Source organism: Rhinatrema bivittatum, chromosome 2 (assembly GCF_901001135.1).
Source record: "Rhinatrema bivittatum chromosome 2, aRhiBiv1.1, whole genome shotgun sequence".
Lineage (NCBI taxonomy): Eukaryota > Metazoa > Chordata > Amphibia > Gymnophiona > Rhinatrematidae > Rhinatrema > Rhinatrema bivittatum.
In genome coordinates, this window is record NC_042616.1 from 578,324,957 (window position 1) to 578,346,522 (window position 21,566).

At 43.0% G+C, this 21,566-nt stretch overlaps 1 protein-coding gene across 2 annotated transcripts in view; it reads right to left on the reverse strand.

Annotated features, from left to right (window-relative positions):
- The window catches only part of NDUFV2 (NADH:ubiquinone oxidoreductase core subunit V2), a 168,283-nt gene that overhangs the window by 94,592 nt on the left and 52,125 nt on the right, over positions 1–21,566 (reverse strand). For both annotated transcript variants that reach the window (XM_029591008.1, XM_029591007.1), the window contains one exon: positions 4,530–4,639. In XM_029591008.1, coding sequence (XP_029446868.1) covers positions 4,530–4,639 — 110 coding nt within the window. The remainder of the gene's footprint in view (positions 1–4,529; positions 4,640–21,566) is intronic.

Genomic DNA, 21,566 nt, shown 5'->3' on the forward strand with positions numbered 1-21,566 from the left:
CATTGTTTCTTAATATTGATGGAAATTGTCTGAGTTCTTTTTGTGTACGTACCTCTTCTTTAGTGCCCATGTCTCTCACACACACCCCATACAAGTCATGCCCCCATGACCAGTTTCTGTCTCTCACACACCAATCATCTCCCAAACAGTCTGACACACACACACACACACACACCAGTCACCTTCCTGAACAGTTTCTTTCATGCCCATACACACACACACAGGCTTCCCACTCCCGTGTTCTACTTACATATATGGGCTTCTCACTCTCATAATCACTTTCTCTGTCTCACACACACACTCACCAGTCTCTCACTCCCATGCTTGTTCTCTCCATATGCACAGGCTTCTCATTCCCATAATCACTTTCTTTCTCTCTCACACACACACACACACACACACACCAGTCACCTGACCTCTCTCATGCATACACACACACACACACACACACTTCCCACAGGCACTTAGAGAAGATAAGGCCATCGCAGAAAGATTAAATGATTTCTTTGCTTCGGTGTTTACTGAAGAGGATGTTGGGGAGGTACCCGTAATGGAGAAGGTTTTCATGGGTAATGATTCAGATGGACTGAATCAAATCACAGTGAACCTAGAAGATGTGGTAGGCCTGATTGACAAACTGAAGAGTAGTAAATCACCTGGACCGGATGGTATACACCCCAGAGTTCTGAAGGAACTAAAAAATGAAATTTCAGACCTATTAGTAAAATCAACCATTGTACCTGAAGACTGGAGGATAGCAAATGTGACCCTAATATTTAAAAAGGGCTCCAGGGCGATCCGGGAAACTACAGACCGGTTAGCCTGACTTCAATGCCAGGAAAAATAGTGAAAAGTGTTCTAAACATGAAAATCACAGAACATATAGAAAGACATGGGTTAATGGAACAAAGTCAGCATGGCTTTACCCAGGGCAAGTCTTGCCTCACAAACCTGCTTCACTTTTTTGAAGGAGTTAATAAACATGTGGATAAAGGTGAACCGGTAGATGTAGTATACTTGGATTTTCAGAAGGCGTTTGACAAAGTTCCTCATGAGAGGCTTCTAGGAAAAGTAAAAAGTCATGGGATAGGTGGCGATGTCCTTTCGTGGACTGCAAACTGGCTAAAAGACAGGAAACAGAGAGTAGGATTAAATGGACAATTTTCTCAGTGGAAGGGAGTGGACAGTGGAGTGCCTCAGGGATCTGTATTGGGACCCTTACTTTTCAATATATTTATAAATGATCTGGAAAGAAATACAAGTGAGATAATCAAATTTGCAGATGACACAAAATTGTTCAGAGTAGTTAAATCACAAGCAGATTGTGATAAATTGCAGGAAGACCTTGTGAGACTGGAAAATTGGGCATCCAAATGGCAGATGAAATTTAATGTGGATAAGTGCAAGGTGATGCATATAGGGAAAAATAACCCATGCTATAATTACACAATGTTTGGTTCCATATTAGGTGCTACAACCCAAGAAAGATCTAGGCGTCATAGTGGATAACACATTGAAATTGTCGGTTCAGTGTGCTGCGGCAGTCAAAAAAGAAAACAGAATGTTGGGAATTATTAGAAAGGGAATGGTGAATAAAACAGAAAATGTCATAAAGCCTCTGTATCACTCCATGGTGAGACCGCACCTTGAATACTGTGTACAATTCTGGTCGCCGCATCTCAAAAAAGATATAATTGCAATGGAGAAGGTACAGAGAAGGGCTACCAAAATGATAAGGGGAATGGAACAGCTCCCCTATGAGGAAAGACTAAAGAGGTTAGGACTTCAGCTTGGAGAAGAGACAGCTGAGGGGGGATATGATAGAGATGTTTAAAATCATGAGAGGTCTAGAACGGGTAGATGTGAATCGATTATTTACTCTTTCAGATAGTAGAAAGACTAGGGGGCACTCCATGAAGTTAGCATGGGGCACATTTAAAACTAATCGGAGAAAGTTCTTTTTTACTCAACGCACAATTAAACTCTGGAATTTGTTGCCAGAGGATGTGGTTGTGCAGTTAGTATAGCTGTGTTTAAAAAAGGATTGGATAAGTTCCTGGAGGAGAAGTCCATTACCTGCTATTAAGTTCACTTAGAGAATAGCCACTGCCATTAGCAATGGTAACATGGAATAGACTTAGTTTTTGGGTACTTGCCAGGTTCTTATGGCCTGGATTGGCCACTGTTGGAAACAGGATGCTGGGCTTGATGGACCCTTGGTCTGACCCAGTATGGCATTTTCTTATGTTCTTATGTTCTCTTTCAGATATACAGACTTCTCACTCCCATGCTGTGACTCACACGCACCCAGGTTTCTCACTCCCATGCTCACTCTTCACATGCACAGGTTTCTCATTCCCATAATCACTTTCTTTCTCTCTCATATACACACACACACACACACTCACCAGTCTCTCACTCCCATGCTTGTTCTCGCCACATGCACAGGCTTCTCATTCCCATAATCACTTTCTCTCTGTTACTAGTCTCTCTCTCTCTCATTTCCATGCTCGCTCTCCACGTGCACAGGCTTCTCATTCCCTGAATCGCATTCTCTCTCTCGCATTCACACCGTCACCTTACCAACCAGTCTCTCTCTCTCATGCATGCGCACACACACAGGCTTCCCACTCCCATGCTTTCTTTCACACACACACACACACACACACACACACACCCCACAACACCAGGCTTCTTGCCCATGCTTTCTCACATACCCAGATTTCTCACTTCCATGCTTTTTCTCTCTCTCACACACACACACCAATCACCTCCCTGACTAATGTCTCACACTCTCACATACACATCAGTCATCTCCCTGAGTAGTCACTTTCATTGTCTCTCACATACACACACACATCAGCTCTCTGACCAGTTTCTCTCAATCACACACAGGCTGGCTGGCTGACTGCTTCTCTCTCTCACTCACTTCCTCTTCCGCCCCCCTCCCCGAGCACAAATGGTAGCTGCAGCAGCCTCCTCCTCCAGCCCCCGCAGACCAAGAAAGAAGAATCCCATCGACCGCGGGAGGCTCATGCTGCTGTCTCCTTTCCCGATTATCGGCTGCTTCGATTGCTCGGAGGCCGATGCTGCTGCCTTCTGCTATTTTTCTACGCGGCACGGCTCTTTCTCCTTCCCGCGCACCACGTATCACTTCCTGTTCCGGGTCACCGGGGGGGGGGGGGGCGCGGGAAGAAGAAAAGGCCAGCCGCAGGTGCCACTACTTCTTCTACCACCGCTGCAGTTCCCACTGGGTTTGAACGTACTGATAGCCCAGTGGCAACGGCAGCAGGGAAGGAAGAGCAGCGGGATAGACCAGGAGCACGCGACACACCTGCCGGTGCTTGGCGACTCACTGGTGTGCCGCGACACACCGGTTGAGAAGCGCTGCTATAGAGGGCAGCCTTAGAAATTGTGCAAAATGCTGTTGTGGCCTACCACATGGCATTCAGCAAAAAAACCTTGGAGCACAGCCTAGCCTAAGGAGGCTGCTCAATCGCTAGGCTGCCCACTTACCTCAACCTCCCACAGAGCAGGATGACCGGAGCAACTCAATCCAGCAAGATTGTAACCTTCATCCAGCTTTATATCTACCTCCTCATCAGAGTCAGAGGTGGCCTGCTATCACTCCCACACGGCCATGCTCTTCCCACATCAGTGTCTTGCTTTCCTTGCTGCAAAGAAGCTCTTGATTTCTGAAATCTTGCGGCACGTGGACATACTCAGGAGGTTATACAAACAAAATTTCTTCATGTAATGCAATTGTCTTCCGCAAGTAGAATAACTAAATTCTTACCCAGGCTTCTTGGGGGATGACATCACTTTCTCACCCCTACCATCAAATTTCTGTTTATCTATTTGTCTACTACTGCCATCCATGTCATTTGTCATTACACAGAAGCAAATGCACAACTCTTTCTACAGTCTCTTCCTTAAAGTGTCATAAAAAAAAAGTTTCCTTTTAAAAATAAATATCAGAAAACATCTCTCCTTCCTCTTCTCTACCTCCCAGAGCTTTCTAGTCAATCTGAAAAACTGAAGTTTTCTACAAAGATTCAAAGAACCTTTTCTGCTATTATCATAGTCTCTTCAGGTTGTTCTAAATCATATTTTGTACTGTTTCAATGATGCATTACTACAGGAGAATATGCTGTTTAATCTCCTTCCTACCATGCTAGAGCCCGTCCAGTCACACAGCATATCTATCTCCCCAACCAGAAAATCAATGAAACACTTGGACCCATACACATAAGCGGGGACTCAATAGTAATTCATACATACTAATACAAATTTGATAATATATTTATAAATATGTATTACATATGTAAAACTGACTGGACAGTTACTTGAAAAAAATAAAAAGAGAATATCAGTTAATATCTTCTAGTTTATCTTCCCCACCCTCACTTTCTTCTTTTAATCCCTTTATTTATTTAGCATTTAACCTTTGACCACCATTGTTTATGGAAATACATGTTAAAAAGGAAAAATTCTAAAGATAAAAAGGTATGATATAATAAAATACTCACATAGTAGTGATCATTAATTTGCACCATTGGTGCATTCACACAGGCACCAAGACATTCCACTTCTGTCAAAGTGAACAGTTTGTCAGTTGTGGTTTCCCCAACTTGTACACCTAAAAACAATGAACAATTAGGCAATTTAATTAGCTAAGTAATACAGCATTAAAAACAAGCTTTTGATGTTATTACCAATGTTGGCCTTGTGCCTCTTTCCTCAAGACCAGGGGTGTGCAATGGGGGGGGGGGGGGCTGTGAATGAAGATCCAGGGGGCTGCAAATGTCCTACCATGGGGGAAGGTGCATGTGGCCACCAGTGGACCTGATCCCACTGGCAGCCAAAAAAACAGAGAGAGGCTTGCTTGATGGATGGAAGGGGGGGCCAAAACTAAAAGTTTATCACCCCTGCTCTAGACCAATGATGGCAAACTCCAGTCCCCTAGTGCCAAAAACAGGCCAGATTTTCAGGATATCCACAATGAATATGCATGGGATATCCTAGGCAGTGCATCCAATCTCTCTCATGTATATTCATTGTGGATATCCTGAAAGCCTGGCCTGTTTGTTGCACTCGAGGACTGGAGTTCGCCATCACTGCTCTAGACACTGTCCAAGAGACCATTTCAAAGATTGTTTAAACCTGGTTCACTTGTAAATCATAACTGAATAATAGTACTGCCCTGATCTGACCATCAATTAATAAAGGCAGGCGAGATCAAAAACAAACCTTTACTTTCAGGAAAAAGATAGATAAGGAAATACTTTTAGAATCAATGGAAAATAAGCTCCCTGAACTAAATCCAGCTAGTGCTACCTCAGCCTTTGATTCTTGGGAACAGACTGACAATGACATAGCTGATAACATCAGTCCTGTCCTAACAAGAACCTGTAATAAAGAAAATAAGACTCCCAAACCGAAAAAGCCATGGTATAATGATAATTTAAGATGTACCAAACAGACCCTCACAAAATCTGAGAAACACTGGCGAAGTGTCCTTCTCCAGAACCACTTGGAAAATATAGGTCTCTCTTAACTAAATACCATGCATTAACTAATAAAACAAACAAAACAAAACAAAACAAAGATTATTATGCTAAACAGATCCATGGAGTAATATTTAATTCTAAATTACTCTTTGATGTTAAAAATTTAATCAAGGACCCATCATCTTCCTGAGAAACTAACTTCTCAAAGGCTGCCTGTAATGAATATGCTGCATCTTTGTTAGATAAAATTAATAGGTTGAAAAATCAGTTCCCTGTTAGTTCTCACACAAAAACCTCTGAGGATTCCCATGGTATGGCTAAATGGACCACGCCTGACAGAGTATCTGAGCTTGAAATCAGTCAAAATCTTGCTAAAATTAACCCAGCTATTCATCCACATGATCCAATCACAGTACACTGTGTTATTTCTCCTAAAATCATAACCTTAATCAATCTTTCCCTTTCTGAAGGACTTGTTGCATCTGATTTAAAACAGCGGTGATAAAGCAGATTCCGAAAAATAAAACCAGTAGAATTGACAACTGGGATAACTATCATCCCATATCCAACTTGTCTTTTCTCTCAAAAGTACTTGAAATTGTGTTATTTTAACTGATGAATTATCTGAAGACCAAGACATTCTTTTTCCAAATCAATTTGGATTTAGGAAACATTATTCAACTGAGATTCTACTCCTCTCCTTAATGGACTCTTTTACAAGGATTTGATTCTGGTGAATCTTATTTTCTTGTGCTAATTGATTTAACAGCGGCTTTTGATACTGTGGATCACACACTATTATGTCAGCAATGGATCAACATTGGGATTGATGGAAGTGTTCTCAGTTGGTTTTCTTCCTTCCTATCTAGTAGGTCATTTCAAGTTAAATTGGACATTATCCCAGGACAAGCAGGATGATAGTCCTCACATATGGGTGACATCACTGGACGGAGCCCTATCACGGAAAACTTTCTGTCAAAGTTTCTAGAAACTTCTGACTGGCACACTGAGCCCAATGAGCATGCCCAGCATGCCATTATCCCTCGAGCCACCAGGGTCTCCCTTCAGTCTTCTTTTTTCCGCTCTGCAGTTAGCCTCGCAGTTAAGGAGCCCTGTGTGTTTTCACACAACTTTTCCTCACGGAAAAACTAATATTTTTTCTCAGAAAAATCCCTTCATTGGGGTCTCCCGGTCTCAGGATCAATTTTTCTATCGATCGGTGACTAAACCTATATTTGCGGTCGATACCGTTCCTTAATTTCATCAATGACCACAGGCCGTCGACGGCTGTCCGGCCTTTCACAATGGCAACTAGCTTCAAAAAATACCCTAATTGCACCCGTACAATGTCCATTACCGATCCCCACATTGAGCGTGTTTTGTACCTCGGCCCCGGACACAATGTTTCATCATGTCCCCAATGTGCCGAGATGACTTCCAAAGGTAGACGGGCCAGTCTAGATAAAATGGAGCACCTTTTCAATATACAGCTCGTTCCATTATCATCGATGCAGTCGTCACCGGCAGGAGTTACAAAAAAGGTAATCCTAAAGACCCGCCGGGTATATGGGGGTAGTGGGGACCCACTATCCCCAACTCCTTCTAAGGCGTCGACAAAATCAGCATCGGTGCTCGAGAAAAAATAGCACCGTGAGAAGCACCGGCATCGACGGGAACCGCCCGGTGCAGATTCCAATCTGGGGATGGGATCCACAGCTGTCGACCCACCCGCTAAGAAGCCTAGGATCGAGGATTCATCAACACCATCGATGCCAGCAAAGAGGCAAGCCCCACTGATATCGGTGCCGGTTACTGAGCCCCCACAGGGACCTGTGGTGCAGCCAGTATTGCCTCCTCCGCCACCCCCTATAGCTGCTCTGTCCGCATCAGCTATCAGGGAGGAACTGGACGGATTTATCCGCCAGGCAGTAGTCGATGCCCTCCGTGACCTCCATCCACCAGTACCAGTGTCCATACCTCCACCGGAGACATCAATGCTTCAACCAATACGGTCCCGGCTCGATACCTTGATCGGTGTCCTGCCAACTCAACCGGTGCCATCGAGGCCAAAGACACCAATTAAGCACCCGAATCAACCAATTCCGGTTTCTGATTCTTCGGATGTTGAATCCGACTCCGACCATCGACTCCTTGTCCGATGCCAGGGCCGTCGGGGCTATCAGGATCGAGCCGCCCGATTCCATCGATGCCGATCCAGATGCCAGGAAAGAAAAATCAGAAATCATTGATGGATCCATTGAAGAATAAGTCACCATCGATGCCATTCTCCTTTCTTCCTTCCAGTCCACACCCACTTACTTTATCAAACACCTGGGAGGATGTGGACTCCGGTTCCTCTTATGAGGATTTCTTGTCAGAACCCTCACCACCGGAAGAAAGGAGAAAATCTCCTCCTGAGGATCTCTCCTTCTCTAACTTTGTGAAGGAGATATCCAAAACAATTCCTTTTCAGCTGCTTACAGAGGAGAATACCAGACATAAGACTTTAGAAGTCCTGCAGTTTGTAGAAGCTCCATAAGAACATAAGAAATTGCCATGCTGGGTCAGTCCAAGGGTCCATCAAGCCCAGCATTCTGTTTCCAACAGAGGCCAAACCAGACCACAAGAACCTGGCAATTACCCAAACAATAAGAAGATCCCATGCTACTGATGAAATTAATAGCAGTGGCTATTCCCTAAGTAAACTTGATTAATAGCCTTTAATGGACTTCTCCTCCAAGAACTTATCCAAACCTTTTTTGAACTCAGCTACACTAACTGCACTAACAACATCCTCTGGCAACAAATTCCAGAGCTTTATTGTGCATTGAGTGAAAAAGAATTTTCTCTGATTAGTCTTAAATGTGCTACTTGCTAACTTCATGGAATGCCCCCTAGTCCTTCTATTATTCGAAAGTGTAAAGAACAGAGTCACATCTACTCGTTCAAGACCTCTCATGATCTTAAAGACCTCTATCATATCCCCCCTCAGCCGTCTCTTCTCCAAGCTGAACAGCCCTAACCTCTTCAGCCTTTCCTCATAGGAGAACTGTTCTATCCCCTTTATCATTTTTGGTTGCCCTTCTCTGTACTTTCCCCATCTCCTAAAGAGACTGTTGCCATACACCAGTGCATGAGGTCCTGGTTGATCTCCAACGCCAACTTTGGGAGCATCAATGCACAGTGCCACCTGTAAATAAGAGAAGAGATGCCACCTATTTAGTGCAACACATCCCTGGGTTTCAAAAGTCTCAACTCCCACACCAGTCTGTCATGGTAAAGTCTGCACAGAAGAGATCAAAAAGGATTAAACCACACTTCTACACCTCCTGGAAAGTAACAGAAATTCTTAGACTCCTTAGGTCGTAAAATGTTCCATGGTTCCCTATTACTATCCTGGATTGCGTCACATCGATTATATATGACACAATACCAATGGAATTTATGGAAACAAATGCAGGCCTTTTCAGAAACCCTTCCACAAGAGCATCAATACTCCTTCAACTCTATTATTTACAAGGGTCTAGAGGCTGGAAAACATGAAGTCCGTGCAGCCTATGATTCATTTGAGACTTCATCCAGAATGGCAGCAACTGGAATCAGTGCCCGGAGATGGGCATAGCTCAAAGCATCCGACCTCAGGCCTGAGGTCCAAGAAAAGTTGGCTTATCTGCCTTGCACAGGTGAAAACCTGTTTGGTGATAAAGTCCAAGCGGCAGTTGCTCAACTAAAAGATCACAGCAAAACTCTGCGCCAACTCTCCATGATACCTGCAGAAATTCCATCCTCTACAAGGCTGACTTCCAGAAAGGATACAAGACCACCTTTCTACAGACCACGCAGATATTATCCACCAGCTTCTCATGGCAGAACATCAAGACCATCACAAAGAGGTCAATCCAGACAAATAAAACCATCCATACCTCAGCCTCCCCCCTCAGACAGGCCAGGCATCTGGTTTTTGAAGAGATCCCAGAGAACAGCAGCCTCTCCAGAAACCAGAGTCCAAACTTGCCAGTCAGAAGCCGGGTTTCCTACTTTCTGCCCACCTAGTCAACCATCACCACAGATCAATGGGTTCTATCCATTATAACACAAGTTTAACATCTGGATTTTCTCACAGTGCCCAAAGACTCTCCACCAAGGCCTCTTTGGGTACACAAAGATCATACCACTCTTCTTCACACAGAATTATCCACCCTCCTGACAGCCAGGGCCGTGGAACCAGTTCCCCGACCTTAGCAGGGCAGAGGATTCTACTCCTATGTTCTCATTCCAAAGAAAACATGAGGCCTATGACCCATCTTAGACCTCCAAAATCTCAACAAATTTCTACAAAAAGAAAAGTTCAGGATGGTCTCCTTAGGCACCATGCTTCCCCTTCTTCAAGCAGGAGATTGGCTCTGTTCTCTGGATCTTCAAGACGGGTACGCTCACATTCCAATATTCCCTCCTCATCGCAAGTTCCTGCGCTTCCTGGTGGGTCGTCAACACTTTCAATACCGGGTTCTGCCATTCTGACTTGCCTCGGCACCCCGAGTATTCACGAAGTGCCTGGCGGTGGCAGCGGCCCACTTACGCAAGGAAAGCATACACGTTTTTCCTTATCTGGACAACTGGCTCATCAAAAGCCAATCAAAACAAGGAACTCTCTCAAGCTCACAATCAATCTGCTTCACTCGCTGGGATTTCTTATCAACTACCAGAAATCCCACTTCCTACCTTCTCATCTCCTACAATTCATCGGAGCAGAATTGAACACCACCGTGTCAAAAGCATTCCTATCAAAAGATCGCGTAGACATGCTCTCCAAGTTAGCGAAATCTCTGCGTGCAAAGCAAACGGCTACAGCCCATCAGTTCCTTACTCTGTTAGGCCACATGACTTCCACAGTCCACGTCACCCCTATGGCCAGATTAGCCATGAGAATAATGCAATGGACATTGAGATCACAGTGGCTCCAACCCATTCAATCACTATCATCTCCAATTCGGATAACCCACCAGTTGCATTCATCTCTCCTCTGGTGGACAAACATGAACAATTTTCTCACTGGCCTACCTTTCCAGCAACCAGTTCCTCAAGTAACCTTGACTACAGATGCATCCACCTTAGGTTGGGGAGCGCATATCAACAATCTACAAACTCAAGGTACTTGGACGAGTCTCGAAACCACCTTTCAAATCAACTTCCTAGAGCTTTGAGCTATACGTTATGCTCTCTATGCGTTCAAGGACTGCCTTTCACACAAGTCTGCTCTCATACAAACAGACAACACATTTGCCATGTGGTACCTGAACAAACAAGTTGGTACGGATTATCTCCTTTGCCAAGAAGCCACACAAATTTGGGATTGGGCCCTGACACATTCCATGTTTCTCCGGGCCACTTATCTGGCAGGCATACACAACGTAGTTGCAGACCGCCTCAGTCAGTTCTAACCCCATGAGTGGTCCCTGGATCCTTTAGTAGCAACCAGGATATTCCAACGTTGGGGGCAGCCAACAATGGACCTCTTTGCATCCGAGCTGAATCACAAAGTGGACAGATTCTGCTCCCTGCACAAACAGAGAAAACAGTTAGCCAAGGACACCTTTGCTCGCCCCTGGAACTCAGGTCTTCTATACGCGTATCCCCAGATACCGCTAATAACAAAAACTCTCGTGAAGCTACAACAGGACAAAAGGTCAATGATACTCATAGCCCTGTATTGGCCTCGACAAATATGGTTTCCCATACTCCTCGAACTCTCGATCAAAGAACCAATTCGCCTGGGCGCAGCACCCACTCTCATAACACAGGATCGGGGCAGGTTGCGCCATCCCAATCTTCAAATCCTATCCCTCACAGCCTGGATGTTGAAAGCCTGATTCTGCAAATATTCAATATTTCAACTAAATGTCTCTCAAGTGCTTGTAGCTTCACAAAAGCCTTCCACACGAAAATCCTATAGTTGTAAGTGGAAAGAATTCACCACGTGGTGCACGCAGAAAGTATTGATCCATTTTCCTGCCCCACATCATCTTTTTTGGACTATCTCTTGCAACTTTCAGACTCTGGTCTCCAAACTTCGTAAGTAAGGGTACCCTTGAGTGCTATCTCAGCTTACCATAAAGGAGCAGGGGATGCACAGATATCAGCGCAACCCCTTGTAAGTAGGTTTATGAGAGGTTTAATTCAACTTAAAACCCCTTTTCGGCCACCAGACACAGAATGGGACCTTAATGTAGTAATAGCAAGGCTCCTGCTTTCTCCGTTTGAGCCCAGAGATTCCTGCGATGTTAAATTTCTTACATGGAAAGTTCTCTTCCTAGTAGCTATTACATCTGCTAGAAGAGTTAGTGAGTTACAAGCACTTGTAACATACTCACCCTATACCAGGTTCCTACATGACCAAATGGTGCTGCGTACTCACCCTAAATTCCTTCCCAAGGTAGTTTCTGATTTCCACTTGAATCAGTCTATAAACTTGCCCACATTCTTTCCAAGGCCTCACTCTCACAAGGGTGAAAGAGTTTTACACACCTTGGACTGTAAATGCGCGCTAGTGTACTATCTAGACCGCACTAGAGTCCATAGAAAATCCACACAGCTCTTTGTTTCTTTTGACAAAAACAAACCAGGTATGGCAGTGAGCAAACAAACACTCTCCAACTAGCTAGCAGACTGTATAGACTTCTACTATGAAAAAGCAGGCCTTTCTCTCCAGGGACGAGTAAAGGCGCACTCAGTTAGAGCAATGGCAACCTCTGTAGCACACTATCGCTCAGTACCGATTGCAGACATCTGCAAAGCTGCAACATGGAGCTCGCTTCACACCTTTGCAGTTCATTACTGCCTGGACAAGGAAGGATGACAAGATTCAGCCTTTGGACAATTTGTCTTAAAGAACTTATTTCCAGTATAATTCCAACTCCTTCTACATCCAACCTGCTGTGATTTCAGGCTGCCTCATTTTTCCCAACAGGACACCAGTTGTTGTGCCTGTTGCACAAGTTGTACACTGTTGGTACAAAACAAAGATGACTCAGTCTGTAGCTTACTAATCACCCATATGTGAGGACTATCATCCTGCTTGTCCTGGGATAAAGCAAAATTGCTTACCTTTAATAGGTGTTATCCCAGGACAGCAGGATGTAGTCCTCACCCACCACCCCGTGGAGTTGAGTTCGAAACGTTTTATTATTTTATTTTTTTCGCTTACACTTACTGCTACAAACTGAAGGGTGATCCCTGTGGCTCGAGGGATAATGGCATGCTGGGCATGCTCAGTGGGCTCAGTGTGCCAGTCAAAAGTTTCTAGAAACTTTGACAGAAAGTTTTCCGTGATAGGGCTCCATCCAGTGATGTCACCCATATGTGAGAACTACATCCTACTGTCCTGGGATAATACCTATTACAGGTAAGCAATTTTGCTATCACATATTTTATACTTTCCATGTAATACAGGTGTCCCGCAAGGCTCATCACTATCAGCAACTTTATTCAATATCTATGATTCCTCTGTGTAAATTACTGACAGGTTTAGTAATATTCCTTTTGTATGCTGACATTCAAATTTACATTCCATTTTCTAAGTCATTTGAGCATACAGTGTTACATACAAGTCATATAAGTCATTTGAACATACACTAGCAGCCTATATGAAAGCTCTTCAGAAAACCCTGTCTCAACTTAAACTAACATTAAACCCTAATAAGACTGAAATAATCTGGTTAAGTAGAAATTTGTCTATGGTTAAACCACTGGCTCTTCTTCCCTCTCCCTCCTATTGTCCAGCACCAGTCACCCCATCCCACCTCCAATAGTACTCAAATAGTTCCCTCTTCCCGCCCCCCCCCCCCTTGGGCCTAGCAAAAATGTCACTGCAGTGTTCTCCCTTCCAGCCCATCCTACCTCCTCTTTTTGGTAGTAGTAGCATGGGCCCAAGTCCTGGAGGAGCACTTCCTTTAAAATACACCCATCCTTGCCACTCATAGGCAAAGGAGTCACCTCTAACATCATCCTTCTTCCCTTCCACCACATTTATACCCAAGTCTGACCAGGCGATATGAATTTGGATACCCCATGCTGCAATGCCAGAGCAACAGACTAGGGAATGGCCAGCTCTGATGTTAAAACACAGATGAAAGCATTTTAATCTGTCCCCACTTTGTGATAGAGGAACTATCCACCAGATTGGATGCAGATAAAATCCCAGAAAGTAAACAGAACCCTTTGTCCCAGTAAAATAAATTATTGTATATACTAGTGTATAAGTCGAGAAATTCATGCTGGATAATAGGCCCAAAAAAGCCTATTATGCATGTATACTATCTGTTTTTCCACATGTACTGTAAAGTCTCCAAGGTATGCGTGTATGTACACTTGAAACGCCAAAATGGAGTGGAGTTGGCCGCTTAACTTATGCAGCTAACTCTGGTCGTGCTGCTGACCTGTCCTAAAATTAGCGCGCTGTGTGAATTTTTTTTTTTTTTTAATTCAGATATGGCTTTTCTTGAATTTTTATCTTCCTGACAGATCACATTTTAATCCTCTTCTTATACATGAGTCAATGGATTTTGGTCTCAAAATCACCTATTGACTTATACATGAGAGACTTGTACACAAGTAGAAACTAAGACATGACCATTTCTTGGGATCAAATTATGAGCAATTGCAGGAATCAAGATGATTCTGTGTTAAAACATCAGCCTAAGTGTATCACCAACCCCTAATTCCTTAGCATCTTTTTATAATGAAAATTTACACCAAATCATTAGAAAGGGACTTATTACTAAAACACAGTACGGTTTCATCTACTGATGGTGTCTGCTTCTAACTGGAAGATCAGATCTGGTTCATAAATATGTTCCAGTGATACAAGTAACTAGAATGACTGGATCTGTCAGTGAACATTTTCTGGTATTGCTTATTCTCGATCAGAGTCTTCTACTCCCATCAAGCGCAACAGCAAAAAAAAAAACAACATTCAAATTTAAACATTCTAGGATGACGTGGTGATTCAAAGTAAGTACTGTACCTACTGTGCACAAAACCCAGATTGTTTCCCCAAGTCTAGTTTCCATTCCCAAGGCCAAGCAGAGCTGGGGGTCCTGCAGAGGCAGTTTTCAGAGCCTCTCAGGGGAGAGTTGCCCATACATTGCTCAAAGGTGACATCTACTGGACAGATGAAGAAAGCAGGCATACCAGATTCTGGAATAAGCCACACAGTCTGTGGCTCCTAAGGACCATCACTGCAATGCCTGGGATAGCAAAGGTTATAAAAATAGGGGAAATATCCCAGATATTTGTGAATGAAGGGTCACAGTGCAGTTGCTCAAGAAAGATTGGTATCAATTGAGCTGGAAACAATTAAAACCTGGTTATTTCAGCAGGCTTTTGAGACTAGAAAAGCATAGTACCACAATAGCAACAGAAATATTCTAGCAGACAGCATTGGAAGAGCAATGTGTTGACTGGTTATGCGTGTATGAATGGAGTTTAAAATGAAATTGTAATTTAATAATGTATGAATTAATCCACGGATTTATATTTTATTTTATATTCTTGTATTGCTTAGTAGTTATTTTAACTTTTTTACATTGTAAACCGATATGGTGGTGGTATCCAAATACTGGCATAAAAAACATTTTTAAATAAATAAATAAATGCAGGAGGAAAGTACCATTTAAATAAAAAAAAACACCCCTCAAGACTGAAATATTCTGTTGGGAAAAGGGGTTGGAGGGACTGCAAAGTTTCACAGTAGATCTAGACAGAGAAAGAAGGGTCAGTCTGGGAATATTGTTCTCCCTCAGTTAACATAAACCAGGATAAACCCAAAGCAGTAGCAAGGAGTTCTATCCCAACATGATAACCAAATCTAGCAGGAGAAAGAGTGCCATCTGCGATCCTAGGTTTACAAAGAATTTCTTCTGTGCTTATAGGCATGTTTGACATTGATTGGATATATTTATAGGAGAATCTCCTGTTGATCTCTATCTTAGATCCTTATGTTCTAAAAGGAAGTAAACTTTAAAAATAAAATGAACACGTGATCTATATAAAATCAATAAACTGCAATTGAGAAAAATAAGTACAAATCTTTTGATTCTCCGAGTAAAGAGAAAACTGGAGAGTAGAACCAGGGAGTTTCTGAACCATAGCCAGACATTTTACTATATCTTCTGAAAAATAATATGCCTCTAGATAGTTGTCACAAGCTATCTGCAGAGCAGATGCTGAAGAGCACAGAACCAGCTGGCAGGGGAGAAGCATTGACTTCTGTACCATAATGTCTGCTAAAATTGCTTGACTGCACCAAAAACCTCTTACCACCTTACAGGCCAATACAGAACGGTGCGCTCTGCCAAGCTCACAGTTAGCCCCAGTTTGGACGTGCGTTTTTGACCCGCTATTATTACCCCTACCTGAAATGACTCTCGGAGAGCTAATTGCAGTTTGTTTGGTTTTTTCTTCTCTTTCCTTTTTTCTATATCTGGGGGGGGGAGGGGGGTTACGGAATGTAGATAGGCGCCACAGCTCTTTATGTTTAGAGAGATGGTAGATTATAGGCATTGGGGGTTAGTAGGGGGGAGGGTTAGGGTGGATGAGGATTTCAAGGTAATACTGAGTTATTGTTTTACATAGATCCTAATTTAAAGGAACATTTGCACCATATGGATATGACACACATAGACCTGGGTTTAGGCTGGGAGGCCAGGTTCCTGAAATGGTTAATTCTTTGTTGCTCTTATTTCTATGCTTTAATCTCATAAGATGGCACAAAATGTGATAGGTATAGGCTCTGATTTCAAGAGATATAAAATACTGCAAACCCCACAAAGGCACCATGTACATATAGCCTTTTTACAAGAAATTAAGCTAAATGAACTGGATCATCAAAAGCTACACCTTATGTGGGTAAATCAGGTATACTCTGTGCACGTCTCATCCAGCACAGCTGGGGTAGCAATTCTAAATCGGTAAACATGTACCCTTTCAAAAAAGTATTTAAATAAATAAATAAATAAATAAATAAAGTTGAACAAACGCTAGCTGATGATGAAGATAGAAACCTCATACTAATTGGCCAAATCCATGGGCAAGATTTTACTATTTGTAATTACATATGCGCCTAACGTTTATAATCATGGTTTCTGAGGAGGACAAGATGGCGGCATAGATTGACGCAGCTTGATATCGAACGCTTCCTGAGCCAGCCAGATTTGCAAGTAGCCGGTGAAAGAACGGGGATCTCCCTTGGAGGAGGCGTCCCTCAGCCCTGACCTGCGCCTGCCTCCGGCACAGCATGACCCCGACAGAGACGCAGTCCAGTCGCCCTCCAATGACACAGTAGGAGCGACTGGGCAGGAGGGGGCTGCTTCTGGTGCGTTGGATGTGAAGAGTTCCTCTGTCGCTGGAGAGGAAGTAAATTGGCGATGGAGAAGGTGTGACTGGCTCCCCAGGAGATCTGCAGAGGAGGGAGAGAGTGGAGGCCCCTCTGGATGGAAGCCAGGAACCAACAACTTCCAGCGTACAGGGTGAGTCCACGCAATTCCCATGTAGGCTGGAGACAGTAACCCTAGAGGCAATATGGGACTTAGTGGCTGGATTCGGGACTTCACTAAGTAGGCTACAAAGTAAAATAGACTCTGTAGCTTATAATTTTCAACAAAAGATCCTCAGCGTCCAAGAATAGTCTAATGCAGTTTTAAATAGGGTAGTGGAGGCTGAAAGCAAAATTCAGTCGGCCCAAGCCCTAAATGTGTTCATTATTAAGGATCAACAGGCTTGTTCAAGGCGTCTGGAAATCTTGGAAAACAATATCAGACATTTGAATGTCAGGATTTTAATTTTTCCTAAAGTGGCGGGGGAAATACCTTATACTACTCTGAAAAGGTTCCTAACAGAAGCACTTGGATTTCCTCAGGACTATATTCCCTCAATAAATTCTTGCTATTTCTTAAACAAGAGGGCTTCTGTTACAGGGACTGCTGCTGCTGTTTCAATTCCCGCCAATTTGACAAGTTTCTTAGAAAACTCTAATATGGAAGTACTTGATAGAAATACATTATTGGAATCTTTCATTGCTGACCATGATATAAATAATGTTATGAAGTCTTTTTTTTTTAGACAATTTCCTGTACAATTTTATGGGCAGTCAGTTAGAATATATCCTGATCTGGCCCCAGTGACATGGATCAGAAGGAAAGAGTTTCTCTCTTTCGAACAAAGTGTTATCTCATTAGGTTTTTCTTTTATGTTACATTACGCCTGTAAATGTCTTTTAAAAAGGGGGGAAGAGTCGGATCAATTATGCCACTTTGTTGAAGCTCGTAAGCCGACCACCTCATCACCATTACCTCAAAATGGGGCAAGGTCATAAACTATAAATGTCCCGGTTATAACTAGGCTAATGCCCTAACTATTTTGATGGATGTTTCTTTAATTTTCTCCTTTTGATATTTCCTGTCCTCCCAATGGTTTACTTTCTTGCATATTATATATTGAAAGTACAAATTGGATAAACTCTTAAATGTTAATTGTTATTTCTTTATGAAGAAAAAATATTGTAATGATTACTGGATTTATTTAGTTGCGTAAAGAGTGTATATTCCTAGTTTGTAAGTCTAAAAATAATAAATAAAGAATTTTAAAAAAATAATCATGGTTTCTTCCCTCGCCTATTAACCCTGTTAGCAACCCACATCAAGGGCCACCTTTTGTTGGGAGGCAACTTTAACTGTGTGTTAGATCACACACAAGACCGAACTACCAAACGTGCTGAACCGGGTGAGGCAGTAACAAAAGGGGTATCCATGGTCTGCCACACATTACGACTGATAGATGTGAGGAAAACATTCACCCGAATGACCTTGAACATACACATCTTTCCCAAGCTCATGGTACTGGGTCTCTGATAGCTTACATACTAGCCCAAGAAGCTGATTTTGCTCAGATAATTTATACTGACCTGGGACCACTAGGCATCATGGATCATGCCCCAGTGATCATTGACTAGTTATTAGACCTACCGGCAAAACATACTCGCATATGGCGATTCCTGTACCACCTTTAGGGTGACTCGGGATTCCGCACTTACCTGGCTAAGAAATGGGAACTCTAATACCAATGACGAACATAAATCTCAGCCCCTTTATTCTGGGAACAGCGAAAGCAGTCCTCAGGGGTGAGATAATAGCTTACACGGCGATGCAAAATACAAATTTATTACAACAAATCCGTAATTTAGAGACGAAACTAAAAGATGCCAAACGTAACTTTGTAAAATTACCAACAAGAAAGACCAAATCTCTACTCCACACGTTTTCATATGAATTGAACTCATTACCACACCAAAGAGCACAGAAATCTGTTATGTATTTTAAGGCCAAATACTATCACTATGGTGCTAGATCCGGGAGACTCTTAGTGAACATGACTAAAAATTGGAATGGCCGAAAGCATATCATGGCAATGAGGTCCACGACGGGCTCACTAGTGAACACGGATCGGGAAATGAGGGAGATTTTCCGAACATACTACCAAACTCTATATCAGGCCAACCCAATTGATCTAGTGGCTCTCCGAGAGTTTCTATCTCAGGCAGGTCTACCTCGTTTATCTCCCTCCCAATTAGCTGGGTTAAACTGCCCAGTATGTGCCCAAGAAGTGTGTAATAATATTAAAAGTGCCAAGCTACTTAAAGCCCCAGACCCAGATGGCTTCCCAGCTGAATTCTATAAAATACTTTTCCCTCAACTCTCATTGCCTTTAACTGCAATGATGGATGATCTCATAGCGCACCCGGAATCTCCTTTCTACCACAATATAGCACATATCACTGTAATACATAAGGATAATAAAGATCCTACCCGGCCAGACTCCCATCGACCTATTTCTCTCCTTAATTTTGATGTTAAATTACTAGCAAAAATTATGGCAAATCGACTATTTGGCCTATTACCATCTCTCATTGGCGAAGACCAAGCTGGATTTATTAGGGAGAGAAATTCGTCCATGAATGTCCGGAAAATACCTTCCGTTAGAGACATGTCATTCGCAAGAGATACCTTCAATGTTGATCAGCTTTGATGCCAAAAAAGCATTCAACCAGGTTAACTGATCCTTTATGTTTGCTATGTTAGACTCTCTGGGTATTACTGGTTACTTCTGTCAAACATTACAGGCCCTATACTGCAATCCTACGTCCTCTGTGTTGGTCAATGGAGCGCTATCTGTGCCCTTTGGAATACAGCGTGGAACCCGACAGGGTTGCCCGCTGTCTCCATTGATTTTTGTTCTCACCCTAGAACCTCTATTGAATTATATATGGGCCAATAGTGAGATTAAAGGTATTTCCCTGCGGTATGGTGAGCCGGAGCTCTACAAATTAGTAGCCTTTGCAGATGACCTTTTGGTGCACCTAAGTACTCTGCCATCTTCTAAGGAAGCATTAATGCAGGAATTTACTCGCTATGGGCAAATAGCGGGCTTGAAATTAAATCTGGGGAAGTCTGCAGCTCTGCTCACCCAACCTGAATCTCATGCTTGGATTCCACCTGATTTCCCAATACCTCAGGCAACTCACACTCCATAAAATACTTGGGAGTCTTAATACCTCTTATTCCAGCCTTAACACAATCTTTAAATTACAGAGCCCTACTACGTAAAACTAATGTTCAACTCCAACTTTGGAGAACCTTGCCACTTACTTTAGCGGGTAGGATTGCACTGTATCAAATGATGATTCTACCCCAATGGTTATAAGTGATGCAGTTACTCCCTATCTATTGGTCGAACAGTGAGCTCCGGGAAATGGATGCTCAGGTAAGAATTTCTGTGTCAAGGCAAAAAACCCCGCATCACATTGTCTAAACTTCGCCATCCCAAAAAATATGGTGGTTGGGGTCTAGCCAATTTAAAAACTTATAATGTGGCTGTCAATTACATCATGCAGCTGATTGGATTATGGGAACTACTTATTACACCCCTTTGGTGGTAGAACAACTTCAAATTAAATCTCAGAGACTCATTTCTCTTATATAAAACTTCCTGAATACTTCTTATACAGCTTCACCATAACATATTGATTCGACCAACCTTAGAGGCTTGGCGATGGGCTTGTCGGAGATTGCAATTTCCTCAGCGGACCACTCACTTCTTACCTATTTTGGGAAACAAGGATTTCGAACTGGGCCTACACAATAGAGTTTTCCAACAGTGGTATGAGAGGGGCATTAAGGCTATTGTACATGTAGTGGATGACAATAATTCCATGTACTCGTTTCAGACCCTACAAGAGAACTATGGTCTTCTACCCCATCATTTTTACACTTACCTACAACTCCGCCACTACATACACTCTATCTTTGCCTGACCCCATAACCACGCATGGGAAATTTTATCAGACTCTTAGATATAGATGATCCTACCCGACACAGGCTCTCCTGCTGGTATAAGCTACTAAGTAAGCACCAACTCCCACCTGAATGGGATATATCACCTGAAACTGAAAAAGGAAAAAAAAAACAGAACTGCAATGTGAGGAAGAGACCCGATCGGAAGCCCCGCCCCCCCCGACGTCACAAAGGGCAGCTCCGACCGTTGAAAGGAGCCCTGCCACCAGTTGCTGCACGCCATGCATCATGCGCCGAAGGGGCACGACAAAGTGGCCCTCCCCTTTGTGCACCCCTTAGTGCAACCTGTAGTGCAAATGCCAGTTAATATCTTTGCAATTGAATATCTCTTCATGAAGTTAGCAATTGAATATCTCTTCATGAAGTTAGCAAGTAGCACATTTAAGACTAATCGGAGAAAATTCTTTTTCACTCAACGCACAATAAATCTCTGGAATTTGTTGCCAGAGGATGTGGTTAGTGCAGTTAGTGTAGCTGGGTTCAAAAAAGGTTTGGATAAGTTCTTGGAAGAGAAGTCCATTAACTGCTATTAATCAAGTTTACTTAGGGAATAGTCACTGCTATTAATTGCATCAGTAGCATGGGATCTTCTAGGTGTTTGGGTAATTGCCAGGTTCTTGTGGCCTGGTTTGGCCTCTGTTGGAAACAGGAT